Source organism: Patagioenas fasciata, chromosome 23 (assembly GCF_037038585.1).
Source record: "Patagioenas fasciata isolate bPatFas1 chromosome 23, bPatFas1.hap1, whole genome shotgun sequence".
Taxonomy (NCBI): domain Eukaryota; kingdom Metazoa; phylum Chordata; class Aves; order Columbiformes; family Columbidae; genus Patagioenas; species Patagioenas fasciata.
This window is the reverse complement of record NC_092542.1, coordinates 6,753,230-6,767,690: the sequence shown is the minus strand read 5'-3', so window position 1 is coordinate 6,767,690 and position 14,461 is coordinate 6,753,230. Positions and strand designations below refer to the sequence as shown.

General features: G+C 51.8%; 1 protein-coding gene across 4 annotated transcripts in view; it reads right to left on the bottom strand.

The window, feature by feature from the left end:
* ZBTB40 (zinc finger and BTB domain containing 40) overlaps positions 1–13,368 on the bottom strand; it is a 47,690-nt gene extending 34,322 nt beyond the window's left edge. Inside the window, exons 1-3 of one of the 4 annotated variants that reach the window (XR_011735565.1) lie at positions 13,221–13,293; positions 3,668–4,456; positions 2,906–3,039 (exon numbers count right to left, since the gene is read on the bottom strand). Coding sequence is in view for 3 of the 4 variants with exons in the window: in XM_071798308.1 (XP_071654409.1) it covers positions 2,906–3,039; positions 3,668–4,397 (864 nt within the window). In the remaining variant the exon portion in view is untranslated. Of the gene's footprint in view, positions 1–2,905; positions 3,040–3,667; positions 4,457–12,363 lie in introns of all 4 variants that reach the window. The other 3 variants (XM_071798308.1, XM_071798307.1, XM_065855381.2) reach the window with 3 other exon arrangements.
* Between the last annotated feature and the right edge of the window lie 1,093 nt (positions 13,369–14,461).

The following is a 14,461-nucleotide window of genomic DNA, read 5'->3' as shown; positions in this document are numbered from 1 at the left end:
GATGACAACCAGTGACAGGACAAGGGGCAATGGGTGCAAAGTGGAACACAGGAGGTTCTGCTTAAATTTGAGAAGAAACTTCTTCGTGGTGAGGGTGTCAGAGCCTGGCCCAGGCTGCCCAGGGAGGTTGTGGAGTCTCCTTCTCTGCAGACATTCAAACCCGCCTGGACTCCTTCCTGTGGAACCTCAGCTGGGTGTTCCTGCTCCATGGGGGATTGCACTGGATGAGCTTTCCAGGTCCCTTCCAACCCCTGACACTCTGGGATTCTGTGAAAAACCCCACGACATAACAAGCCTCCACTGGAGGTAGCAGGACACAAAGCAGAAACAGCGTTGGGAAGTGACCAGGAGCACCACAGGGAACAAGGCACCTGTGCAGGGACGAGCACATAAGCAAAGGAACAGAGATACAGGGGCTACGTACGTCAAAGGCAAAATGCCAGCGAAACTAGAGGAGTTCAAACACCAGGACAGCCTCAGTGTCAACAGGCAGGTTTACAAACCCCCCCCAAACACCCAAAAAACCCCCATGCTGCCCAGGCTTTGCCATCCCAAACACATCACTGCTTGTTGACAAACCACCAGCAAAGGCTCCCGAGCAGAAGCACCCAGCAAGGCTGCTCAGTGCAGAGAAACAGCATCTCACCCGCTTCCAGACCCACTGCCTCTTGCCCCAAGGCACTCAGAGACTTCAAGCAAATAATTGGCAAAATAATATGATACAAAAAGCAGAGGGAGACACGAAAGAAAAAAAAATAAATATATATATATTGTCATCTACCACTGGCACCACCTCAGCCTTAATTAGATATCCCAAGCTGGGCTCTTTGGAGCTGAACTTGCACTTTAAGCGTAACTTTAAAAGCACACTGCTGTGTTTCCCCTGAAGAACACACTGGGCCCTTGTGAGAAAAAGCCACTGCACCTGCTGGAAACAGAGCCAGGTTCGGTGCTGGTGCACACAGGTCCCACTTGCCCCATGGGGAGCTCAGAGGGGGACAGATCTGGCCGAGCCCGCCCACGAGAGGCTCTGGTCTGTCCCCCCCTGCCCCAGCGCTGACACTTTTCATGCTTGTCACAGCTGAGAAGTGATTTTTCACGAAGGCTTAAAGAAAATCCATTTCTCATTTATTCAACGTTTATTTATAGCTGCAGAAAAATGGTCCAGCTGCCGTTTTGCAGTCAGACACCCAAACCGGCTCTGAGCTCCACAACCTCTCCCTTGGTTCCTGCTGCAGCAGCTCATTTGGGAGCATAAAGGGCCAGACATGGGTCTGCGAACCTCACCTGCTGGGTCTTGGAGGTGCTGTAGAAACATGAAACAGTTACTGCAAAGCAACAGAAAATGGGGCTGTTAAGCGGTGCAGATGAGAGGCAGCACGCCCGCCCGGACCCTTTGCAGGAGCTGCTCTGCCCTGCGACCACGCGGGCAGCACAAGAGGACAAGGGAAGGCCCGGTGCTCGGGTGCTTGTGCCGGCACAGGCGCATGGAGCTGCCAAACCCCTCCTGGCAGCACCCATCCCCATTCCACAACACCCTCCCCAGCTCTGCTCCAATGCCAAGGTGCACAATAGGTAAAACCTTACACCTGACATATTTTTCCGATAAGGACAATGAACAAACTTACAAAAACCTAATCCTTCTCGGGCACGCAGTCATGCTGAGAGCAATGAACTCACAGACAATTGTCAGCCCGGCCGGGTTTGGGCTTGCTACTGCGAACAATAAGCAGCCACACATCCCTCTCGAAGTCCCAGAGATGTTACATTCAACACCATCAGGAGGGTCAGTAGCTAAGGGAACACGGGCTTTCCTCCAGAAACATTTGCAGGCTCAACAGAAACCTGCACTCCCTGGCTCAAGAAAATTCTCCTCTCTGCTGTCATACAATGCCATCATGGCCAACATGTGCCATGTCCCATGGCCACAGCGGTACTGGAGGGACCGAGTGACTCCAGCTTCCCAGCCAGCAGGCACACGGGAACCTAGAAAGCATCGCAGCCCCAACCTATGGAACAGCATTTCTCAGCTTCCAAAGGTCAACAAAGCACAGAACCACCGATGAGAGGGCAATAAAACAGTCACATTCTCATTTTTCCACATACAGAAAAGGTACACAGGGCAATTCATACAGCAGAAACAGCCGGGGTGAGGGGAGCAAGCACAGGCCCATCCTCACTCTTTTTTTGCAGGCCCTGTGATCACGCAGCAGTTTGCAGCCAGTACCATGCCACCCAGACCTGCTGCAGTCACCTCTGAGCTCTACATCCTCCTGCACCCACACAGATGTCACCTGCTGTTTCTGCAGTAGCTTTGAGCCGCTACAACAGCTGGGATCTGGCTACCGTTGTTCAGAACCAAGGGCATCCTTCAGCACTGACCACGCACCAGACTCCCATTTCCCCTCCAATGGGAACTCGAGCACCATTCCGCAGCGACGACGGCTTTTAAAGCACCGCGGGGCAGCACCCGCGAGCCCATCACATTCCCCACGAGCAGCCTGGCCCACGCAGAGCGGAGCAGATGGAGCAGCGAGGCCTCGCTGGGCGCTCGGGAGTTCTATTTTGGGATCTCATATGCCAGTCATTTACAAATCAATACAGTTCCTGAAGCAAAAGCCCATAAAGCAGAAGAAGAGCAATCAGTGCTGGAGCTTTCTACAACACAACCAAGATGTCTTCAGGGCAGGACATATACATCTTTACCTACATGCACAAGCCACTTGCTCTTATAGTATCTTCTCTTCCAGGTGTTGTTCAGGTGAGCACGTGTTGCCCTTCAAACAACCAGGCACCAGAGTTCCTGTTTCCCATGAAACAATTTCCTACACAGGACACAAACTATTCTAGTCCTCAGCAGGATGAAGAAAAATCTTGTATCATTTACCCAAGTAAACATACCTACCTCCTTTTGAGAGGCATCAATTTCTCTGCACTCTTCCAGTCTCTTCAGCACAGCTCGGGCATCAGAAAGGGCCTCAGAGAAATCACTTTCATATCGAAGAAAGAAATCCAGTTTACAGCTTTTGCTCTCTGCTTCTGTGTGATAGAAACAAGATGAGTTATTTGCTAATTGAAGGGATTCACGGAAAGCGTGATGTGATTGAAAGGCATCAGTTTGTAACCAGCACATTGGCGATAATAGGGAAACTGTGACTCACAAATCCCTTCTAAAGGATCACGCAGCCTGGAGGGAAAACCAACAGTTTATTCAACACCAGTTATAAACGGAACATTTATTTTAAACCCAGTACAGCCTCTGTTTTCCTCCCATGCTGAATAGGAGTCTAAAGGATAAGGCAGCATTAGCAGGCAACTCTGTTCACTTACTGTCATACAGATTTTGCTTTATCACCCTCACGTCCTGCACTAACACAGCACCCACTGTATGGCACACGCAATCACACGGGTGGGCAAAAAAGTTTTGCTCACTACGGCTCTGGTGAAGCGGTGGGAGTGAAGCAACTGCAAAGGCCAAAGGAGAGCATTGCGCAGTGCCAAAGGAAGAAAGTCCCTGCAGAAAAGGGGAGCGTGTTGGTGCTGCTCCCAACCCAGAGCAGACGAGAAAGAACTAACACAGAGGAAAAGGTTCCCCATCACAGAAAAACGTGAGTCAACAGAGTCACAAATAAGAGGCAACACTGTGCCGAGCCCTGTAAAGTCTCACCTAAATCTCTCGCTCCTCCTTTCTCCTCCAGAGGCTCATCCGGCTCCTCTTCTGCACCATCACCCTGCTCAGCAGGGGCAGGCTGAGTGGGACGAGACCCCGAATCCTCCTGGAAGGATCTGGAGTCACTGGCCATTGCACCCTGGTGAACCCAAGTGTGACCCATGGTAAGTTCCTGGCCAGTAGGAGAAACATCTGCTTCCATTTCTGCTTCTGCAGGTCCAGGAGAAGGGGAAACTCTCTGAAGGAGGAGGATATCTGTTCTTACTTCAGCAGGTTTTTCAGACTGGGGCGGGTTATCAGTCTCAGCAGGGTTTCCAGATGAATCTGCTGCCTGGCTGGAGATTTCTCTCACTACCTGGTCCTGAGTCGAGCAGCTGATGAGGTCCCTGAGGAGGTTTTTGCAACTAACAGCCACATCAAACATCTGCAGACTATCTGCCACTGAGATTACCTTGGTGAAGTTGTGCTTCCCCAGGGGGAGTTTGCCACTGTACATCATCTCCAGCAAGAGCGCAAACTCCTCGGGGGTCACCACAGAGGCGTCGATGGAGATGGTGTCTGTGCTGTCCAACAGGGATTTAAAAAGCAGGCTGGCAGCAGCCAGAACCACCTTGTGTGCTCCAAAACGAACATCCCCAACAAAGATGGCGCAGTCGCAGAACTGCTGCTCTCTGCAGAGCGGGTACAGCTGCTGCAGCAGCTGCCGGCTGTAACCGGGAAGCTCCATGGCGCCAGGGCCCACCGGCCTCCTCTCGCCGTGCTCCGCACACCTTTCACAAAGCCCAGCTAGCGAAAAAACAAAGGATGCTGTTAGCACTTTGCTCAAACAGTAACAAGACAGAAAGAGTAAACAAAATTACTTTCCAGTTTACACTTCTTAGTAGCTTACTATGCTGGACATCAGCGGTTACAGCAAAAAGAATCACAGAAGCCCAGGCTGGCTGGGCTGCAGGAGCTCTGCAGATCCCCAGCCCAGCCCTGCCAGCGCAGGGTCACAGAGCAGATCACACAGGTGGGTCCAGGGGGTTCGAATGGCTCAGAGAAGGAGACTCCACACCCGCTCTGGGCAGCCTGGGCCAGGCTCTGGCACCTCCCAGCAAACAAGTTTCTGCTCATGTTCAGATGGAGCCTCCTGTGTTTCAGTCTGTGCCCGTTGCCCCTCACCCTGGCGCTGGGCACCACTGAACAGAGTCTGCTCCATCCTCTGACACCCACCCTGAGATATTGATCCATGGATCAGATCCCTCTCAGCTTCTCTTCCCCAGCTCAACAGCCCCAGCTCTCTCAGTGTCTCCTCATCACTAAGATGCTCCAGAGCCCTCAGCATCTTTGTAGCTCTCACTGGACTCTCTCCAGTAATTCACTGTCCTTCTAGAACATGGTAATTCTGCTCCCTGCCCATCTTTAAAAGACTTTCTGGAGAGGTTCACAGCTTCTGCCCAAGGAGAGACAGATCAAAGCGTTCCTAAATCACATCCCATGAAAAATGGCTTAGGGGGTCAGTGGTATCCAGGCTTTGGTTCCCAGCCAAAATTCTAGTGGAAGCATCTTTGCTCTTAAGTGCAGGTTACAAAAGGAAAGATCCTTGCCATGGTTTCCTTATATTCAGACGGAACCTTCTGAACATGCAGTCCCCAAATTGAGCAATAGAGTTGAAGGGTCTAGATATTGTTCAAACCTAAACACTTCAGAAAGAGCTTGGAAACGAGCACCAAGTCCCAGGAGGTATAAAAAGGAAGAAGAAACTCCCCAATGTGCCCCTAGTACAGTTCAAGGAGGTGTGAACGCTCTTGAAATCAGCCCTGATGCTGAATTCAGCAGCTGGTTACGAAAGGGCAAGGGGATGCAGTGCAGAAGCCTGTTCAGACCAGCTACCAAACACAGAGCAGAATCTGAGGTGTTGGGTTTTACCTGTAAAGCACTAAGTGCTTTGAGACCCATTAGTTTTCTCCTGACATCACTGCTAAATCAGCAGGGGCACACAAGCGTTGGAGACAGAGATGTGCTTGCAGCCCAGGGCCTTCAGCACCTCCCTCCCCAGCACATCACCATCCTAACTCATCCGTTTACAAGTCTTTTGCCCCAACCTGTAATTTTTTGCACAAGTCCACAGCTCTAGTCCCACATACCAGAGCCTCTTTTTAACTCCTGTTCCCTCCTTCCCCTGTTGCAGGAGGGAGGACAGATAGGCCATCTGCCAACAGAATTTTTATCAGTGGGATATCTGGAGTTTTTATCTAAGCCAGACAAGATAAAGATGTTACTGCCTTGTACACACTAGGATGCCCCACACTGGTGCTGGCAATGATGCCAAAACAAAACAGCATGAGCCTTAGAGGGAGAACACCTGGATGGGCACGATTTACATGACCTTCAACTGCTTAACATCTTTGCACCCAGCTTCTTACTCTCTCATAGAGAACAGAAGTAATGTTGTCTATCATCAGGGCATGAGCTTTAATGAGTCGATGCTCATACGCCACCTTGAAGCTCTGCCTCGCGCCAAAGAGGGCTCGGAGCAACTCCCAGCTTGCACCAAATTGCAAGGTGTGAGCAGCCGCTGCATGCAGGTTGAGCTGGTGCCTCGCTCCCGCAAGATGCCAACCCCTCTGGAGTTCAGACATCACAGGAAGCCGGAGCTCGGGTGTCCCGTGTGCCACTGCCTGCGGGGAGGGAGGAGAAGCCAGGAGACACCACTTCATACCAAAGCTGCAGACACAGAGCACCTGGCCGGTGGATGATACCACCCGTGCATAAGAGCTCTCCTGCTCAGCCAAGAGCTACCCTGTGCTTGAAAGACAAAGTACCATGGAAGTCACTTTTCAATCATCAGATCACAGATGATTTTGACATCACCTTATGGCAGAGGTGTCATGTTCTCCCACTGAAAACATTCAAAGTGAGAGCACAGGGTAGGTGGGTCCTTTTCTGGAAGGCAGGGAAACCAAAGTAGTCGCTGATACCCCCGTCCTGCTTCAAGAAATCGCAGCATCCCTGGGTGCATCGCTGCCAAAGGCCATGTGCTCTGCAGCTCATCTCTGCTGCTCGGCGAGTACCAGATCTGCCCCCCACCCATGCACAGCGCCACCTGCACTTCCAGCCCACTGAACACGTGGGCCTCGCTTTCCTCCCACGCCACTGAAACCCACGAGTAACCAAGCTGCCATCAGCAGAGTAGCTGCTGCTTGTGGGAGAAGAAAGACCCGTTTCTTTTGCCAGGTCCCATGTACCAGCAGTTTTAGTCCACCCACTCCTTCCCTGGAGCTGAAGGACTTCCAGTATCTGAGATGAAACCACGTCTGCTGGTTAATTAATAGTAGCTGCGGCTCTTCCTACAAAAGCACAAGCAGGAAACATCAATGTCCTGGAAGAGATGTCTGCTCACTTTGCCATGAAAACCCATCGCTTCCACCGTGGCAAGCTGGAAGCAGCAGCAGCACCGTCTGCTCCCTCTATTTCTGGCAAGAAGATAGAAGATATATTTGCCTGTGACAGCTTAAAACAGGAAAGTCCCAAGCAGCTTGTCAGAACCTCCTATATTACAGCAACTCAGAAAATGTGTCCTGAGCAATTGGACCAGACATATTTGTTTCTACTTCTTTAATTATAGGGAGCTAAAGATCTGCCAAAGAGAACAGACATTATTCAAGGAGCGGATGGCCAAGACCATCCCCAAGGCAATTGCCCCCTACTTGGAACACACTTCAGGTTTTTATTCAAAGCTTACAGCCAGAAGGGACGACCACCAGCAATCTGATTTCTGATCTGTCGCTGCCTCCTAGATCTCCAGACTCAGTAACTTGGGTTCAGCTAAAGCAAGGGGTCCAGTCATGATAAGAACCCATTTTTAGCAGGAGGACCCTCCACTGCCACAGTTATCCTAACAGCTAAATGACATCGCCGAATCCCAGAACGTCAGGGGTTGGAAGGGCCCTGGAAAGCTCATCCAGTGCAATCCCCCATGGAGCAGGAACACCCAGCTGAGGTTCCACAGGAAGGTGTCCAGGCGGGTTTGAATGTCTGCAGAGAAGGAGACTCCACAACCTCCCTGGGCAGCCTGGGCCAGGCTCTGACACCCTCACCACGAACAAGTTTCTTCTCAAATTCAAGTGGAACCTTTTGTGTTCCAGTTTGCACCCATTGCCCCTTGTCCTGTCACTGGTTGTCACCCAGAAGAGCCTGGCTCCATCCTCCTGACACTGCCCCTTTCCATATTGATCCCCAGGAATGAGTCCCCCCTCAGTCTCCTCTTCTCCAGCTCCAGAGCCCCAGCTCCCTCAGTCTTTCCTCACACGGGAGATGCTCCACTCCCTTCAGCATCTTGGTGGCTGCGCTGGACTCTCTGCAGCAGTTCCCTGTCCTTCTGGAACGGAGGGGCCACAACTGGACACAATATTCCAGGTGTGGTCTCCCCAGGGCAGAGCAGAGGGGCAGGAGAACCTCTCTGACCTACTGACCACCCCCTTCTAACCCACCCCAGGTACCATTGGCTTCCTGGCCACAAGGGCCCAGTGCTGGCTCATGGTCACCCTACTGTCCCCAGGACCCCCAGCTCCCTTTCCCCTACACTGCTCTCTAATAGCTCATTCCCCAACTTACACTGGAACCTGGGGTTGTTCCTGCCCAGATTCAAGACTCTACACTTGCCCTTGTTGTACTGCATTAAATTTTTCCCCGCCCAACTCTCCAGCCTGTCCAGGTATTGTTTCTTACCTGAATGTGTCTGGCTCCATCTCACAGACACCATCTAGATGGCTTTGGGGAGATCATCATTGCCTGGGGGACGGGGCTGAACGGAGGATCTCTGAGAGCAGGTAACGAACACCTGAGCAGTGCTGAGTGCTCACAGAGCACGAGCCACCTGCCTCCACCACCACCACCGGTCAGAAAAAGCCATTTGTTACTTTCTCAGCTTAAAGCTGCTTCTCTGCATCCTCTTTGGAGCCAGATGCACTGGGGACTTTTTATGAATTTCAAATTTGAAGCAAAACATGGTTTAAGTGGCTGCTTCTAGGGCCTCTGACACCCAAACCACACCAGTGCTGCCTTCTTCCAAAATATCGGCCCACTGGAGTCATAAGTGGGGACAGAGGTCACAGAGATACTTGCTTCTCTGAGCTGCACAACAAACAGGCTTTGCAGAATGAATCTTTTGAGGAACATCAGGGGTCATCTTAAGCCTCGTCCTGCCAGCTTCCCAGGAAGAACACCAAGACGGCTCAGGAGTTTGCATTCCACAGCGAGACTGCAAAGTCAACCCATTTGAGCCAAATTTTCAAAAGTGCCTAAAATTCCCAAGGCCCCACTTGACCAGGTGTTGGTAAACGTCCCCCTGTTGTCCTTAGGCAGCAGTTATCACCTGTGACTGCTCCCAGGACACCCACCACAGCAAAGAAACCCCTTCTTATTCTGAACTGCCCAGGACAGGAGATCCAGAACAGGTCTGCAGCAAACATGATCCTGCATTACCCAATTCCAGCTATTTCTTCTTTTTCCCTACTTATTTCTCCCCTCTTATACCCCCAGTTTGAGGGGATCACATCTTTTATTGAAGCTACATTAGAACAGGAAAAGGATGTGTTGATAGCAACAAGGCTTCTTCACAGAGGAGGAAACAGAAACACCCAATTCTACCTACGTAACTGAAAAGCAGCTTCCAAATTAAATCATTTCTCTTCATTTTTCATAGAATTACTTTGATCCAGATTCAACAGATTCAAAAGCCATCCACGTCGCTAGGTTCATCAAAAGATAATTGAAATTTAGGACCAAGCACTTCAGCAATTAGACGCCACCGAGACAGGCGCTCCAAAGATGCTCCGAGGAGAGCGTCCCTCCCCTGCAGCCCCAGGGCTGCACGCGCCTTGTGCCATCAGAAAGCACAGCACAAGGCACAGAAAGAATTTCTAATGCCTTCGTGGCCTCAGCAAAAGGATTCTGTATGTCCCTCACTGGCATAATTAAGGGTTTTTCCAAGGTGCTGCCAAACACACCTGCTGATGTTAATAAAATAACGCCCAAAGGTGCGTCCTGCATTGATTAGAAGTGTCTCAGTGGCCAGGTGGAGATGTGTTCCATGCCTGAAACTCCTCCTTAGGATGCTGTCCTGGTTTTGTTAAAAAACAAGTTTCTCTTTTAAAGATAAAGCCTTCATACTAGCTGCATTTTCCTGGAGAACCAGATACATGTTTTGGTAAACATAGCAATGGAATGCGAAGTTATTGATAAGGACAGATTCACATCTCACGAGAGGGGCAACGAGAAACAGGTGACCAAGAAACCGACCAACTGTGTATAACATTCCATTCATGTGAATATTTCATATAAAAGTGGGAAATCATGAGGATCTCGTCCCTTTTGCCTTCTTTTCCCTTCTGCTTATGGCCAACATTAGGAGAGGACCTTGCGAGTCGCCCCTGCGAACCGAGGCCCAGTGACAGACTGAATCCAGCTCCGGTTGGCTGCAGAGTCCAGTCCAGGACTTTGGCTGCCGGCTCTGCAGTTGCTGAGACTTTCAAGATTGGTTTTGTATATTTTGTATTATTTTCTCTATTTTATCAGTAGCATTAGTAAAATGTTTCTAATTTTTCCAACTCTCTGCTCTCTGTCCTTCTTTTCCTCCCGATCGTCTGTCCTTAGTGGGGAGAGGAGGGGTAAAAGGGGAAAGTGGGGGGAGAGGAGGTTAACAATACATCTGCCAGGGTTTTATTGTCACCCCACAATCTAAACCCTCGACAGAGGCACATGGGGCAGGCTTTCTTTAGTTTTTTTTTAAAAAAAAAAAAATAAAAAATTGCTGCTCTGCCAAGAAATAAGGGAACACCATCCCAGGGCTTTTTAACAGCACCAACCCACAGCCTTGTGCTCCCCCTGCTGCCAGCACAGCACAACCCAACGCACAGCTGGAAAACAGAGCCAGCCAAAAGCAACCTGCACACCTGCTGCAAAACCAGCAGAAAGCGATGTCTGGGCAAGCTCTAAAAAAATGAACCAAAACAGGCAGGAAAAATAATTAAGTGGACAGCAGGAGCTAAGCAAAATGGAAGAAACTGACTTTTCTTTCTTAAGTAAATGCTGGTTCTGTTTGAGTTGATGGAGGGTCCCACAGGAGCAGCCCAACCCTCCTGTTCCTGTGCTCTTGCTTTCTGCTCAAGCTAAAATCCGCAGCGGTCACTGAAAGGTGCAGGTCCCAGCCCAGGGCGGGTCCCTGTCCCTGTGAGAGGAGCTCCCCCCATCGCCACCCGCTCTGCACTTACTCAAAGGCTCATTTCAAAAGACTTTTGTAAACCGGTAACCACAGCAGGGCACAAAGCCCAGGCTCATTCTCTCGTGTTCCTCAGCCCTGCGGTCCCTCGGGTACCACAGCTGCCTCCAAGCGACAGGCAGCTCTCTGGCTTTAGCTCTGAGGAGTTAAGGACAGTGACAGCCATAAATCAAAATCTGAATACTTTTTGTGTGTGTTTACCAGTTTCCTGTTTTCTTGTTCCTAAGATGATGACCTTACAAAGAGGGCTATTGGAAAGTGAGAAAATAATGTACTGCAATTCAATTTCCTTACCTCTCCCACCAAAAGTAATCCACTTTTGAAGTGTTGAAAGAGGCTGAGGAGTCATTACTTTCCTCTGGGGTGTTCCAAAGGGCCAGAGCAGGCACGCTCCCAGAGTATAATGTGAAATCCGGTATCAGAAGCCAGCGCACACCAATTTGTTTTTCAATCTATTTTATTTCAGTTCAGAGCACCAGTGCAGACAGATAACAGAGGAAAATAAGCAGCACTTTGACTAAATTCAGTGCTCCACGGTCTCTAAAGGCAGCAGAATATACCGCTCAAAAAGCACTAAACACTTTGGCTGGCTGGCTGCACTGATGCTCTGAATGGAAATAGAACAGATTGAAAAATGAACAGGTGTGCTCCAACTCTGAACAGCAAGTTTTCTATTACTCTTCAAAGCAAGGGCTGCTGCCTGTCCCCCCTGGAATGGGGCCATCCCAACATGAGAACAAAATCGCGCAGTGGAAAACCAGCACAAACCCAAAGCAGCAGGCGAAGTTCGCTCCAGTAGCTGCTCATCCATGTCTCACTGTGCCCAAGTGCACTGAAAGTGCTAATTGTATTTTGCAGATCCTAATAACATCCTCAAAATCAAAAGCTGGACACGCGAACTCTTGTTTGTCAGGCCGCTTTACATCAGAGAAGATTGCATGTTTTAATTTATTAGTCCCTTTTAAAACAAACAAAAACCACCGCTACTTTGGCCAGCTTTTGCAATCTATTTTGCTGTCAGCAGAAGTTTAGAAGACATTTCTCCCTACACACGATTACAGGCAAAGGACAATGCACGCATAAAGTGCCTTGATCCAAAGGCACAAATGATCCAAACAGAAAGGGGGGAAAAAAAAAAGCTTTAAAATGACGTTTTTCCAACCTGGTCAGCCCAAGACAGGGACCAGTTCCCCCAGACTTGTTAGTGAAATACACAGAATTCCTCTGAGCTCAGTCTATCGAGACAGCAAGCCAGGAGGCACCTGGACTTCCAGAGCGGTCCCTTCTTGCTCCAGGCCATCAGAGAGACGCGTCCACAGCCCCAGAACTCCATTAAGGCCAAAGGACCGACAGCTCTTCAAACACGAGCGCAGCTGCTTCACCACACACAGGGAAGGATACAGTGATGTAAAAGCCTAACAGCACTTACCCCAGGAAGCCAACTTGCTTCCTCCATCTCCTGGAAGACTTCTATAGCTATAGTCTGGGCAACAACATTTTCAGCACCTTCTTTAAGCCGTATGTCAGGGCAGTCAACTCAAAATATACTGGAAATAGAGATTAAACAAGAGCGAACGCACAGGCACAGAGGCAGGGTGGTCAGCTGGGAGAGGACCTTGTCCTGGTCTGTACTCCAACGTGCTGTTCCTGCACCACCCTGTCCTTGGACTGGGGTTTGAAAGCCCGATTCCTCCTCAAATGCAAGACACTTGGTATCTCTTAACCAAAAACCTAGAGAATCATGCTGCCCTATGTCCTATCCGAGCCAATAAATCAGGTGTGCCAGCCTTCCTTTCCAACACACGAGAGGAAATACCCCAAAGGTTCACCCACACGCCTGTCTCTGGGGAGGAGGTGGGTTTTAATGACCCAGACCCACCTCAGCACATTTCCATATTAAATCTAACACGACCTGGGCACACGCTGCTACTGACCGGGGCAGCCCTGCTCCTCCCTCCTCCTCTGCTGTGACCACACAGGAAAACGGATCACACCACTGATTTCTCGTCACAACGCAAACAACAAATATTTATTTGCTCCCTCAGCCTCCCTGTCCGCCCGGTCTCTCCCGGCGGGCGGGAACAGCCGCTCCCGTCCCGCTGCCCCGGGATGACACAAACAGCGCCCGGGCCCAGCCGGGCGTCCCGCGCGGGTTTGGCCGCGAGGTGGGGAAGGGAGGCCGGGCCCGGCAGGGTGGGAGCGGAGCTGCCCGCCGAGCCCCCCGGGCCGCAGCGAAGGGCCCGATGGCAGCCCGGGCCTGGCCGGCGGCCCCGTCGCCATGGTTACCTTTATTGGGCGCGGCGGACACGGCGCGGAACAATAAAGCTTGAACAATAAAGCTGGAACAATAAAGCTTCAACAACAGCCACCCCTCCCCCGCTCCCTCAGCGCTCTGCGCCGCGCGCCATCTTGACGCGGCGGCGGGCCGGCTCCCGCGTCACGTGACAGAGGAGCCGGGGGAGGGGGCACCGGCGCATGCGCAGTTCTGGCGTGCGCGCCCTTCCCACGCGCGAGTCGCCCGAGTGCCGCCCCCGTGGGGCCGCCGTGAGGGAGCGGCCGGTCCTGGCGGCTCCTCCTGGGCTCCGCGGTCAATCGGCCGTCGCCCTGTGGCAGAGCCCGGGCCCATTCCCTGAGGAGGGCGGCGGTGCCCACGTGGGGCCGTGGGTGCGCAGCCCGGTGCGGCTGCGAGGGACCTGCTGGATCAACCCGCCCGTGGACTGGGCGAGGGCGGACCTGGGCTGTGCTGGGCCTGACAGAGGCCAGGTCACGGGCGGTGTGGCAGTGGGGGGGATTGAGGCAGGTGAACCTTGAGGTGCTGGAGCGAGTGGAGAGAAGGGAATGGACCTGGTGAGGGGCTGGAGCACAAGTGTGATGGGAGCGGCTGAGGGACCTGGGGGGTTCAGCTGGAGAACAGGAGCTGAGGGGAGACCTTCTGATCTCTGAACTGCCTGAAAGGAGCTTGGAGCCAGGGGGGTCGGGCTCTGCTCCCCAGGAACAAGCGCCAGGAGCAGAGGAAACGGCCTCAAGGTGCGCCAGGGGAGGTTGAGGTTGGATCTGGGAACAATTTCTTCCCCAAAGGGCTGTGGGGCATTGGAACAGGCTGCCCAGGGCAGTGCTGGAGTCACCATCCCTGGAGGGCTGGACAGACGGACAGGAGGTTCTCAGGACATGGGGCAGTGCCAGGAGTGGGTCATGGTTGGACTGGATGATCTTGAGGGTCTTTTCCAACCAAAATGATTCTGTGATTCTATTCTATGGTTCTATAGCACAGCCCTGGCAGTGGGTTCTGATCTGCTGCCCCTTCAGCCACTTACCCAGTCACTGGCCCTTGGCAGCACAGCAGCTGCTGGCATGATGTCTGCTCTCCTGGCAGCCCTGTCACTGTTGTCCGCTGTGAGGCATCCTCACCTGTAGCCCAGCACCTGAGGCTGAGGTGGCCACCAGGGCCACCAGGCCTAGAAAGTGAATTAGGGGGTCGTCGACAGTTCCAGGAGGGTCCTCTGGGCTGTCTGGCTGGTCCCAGGAAA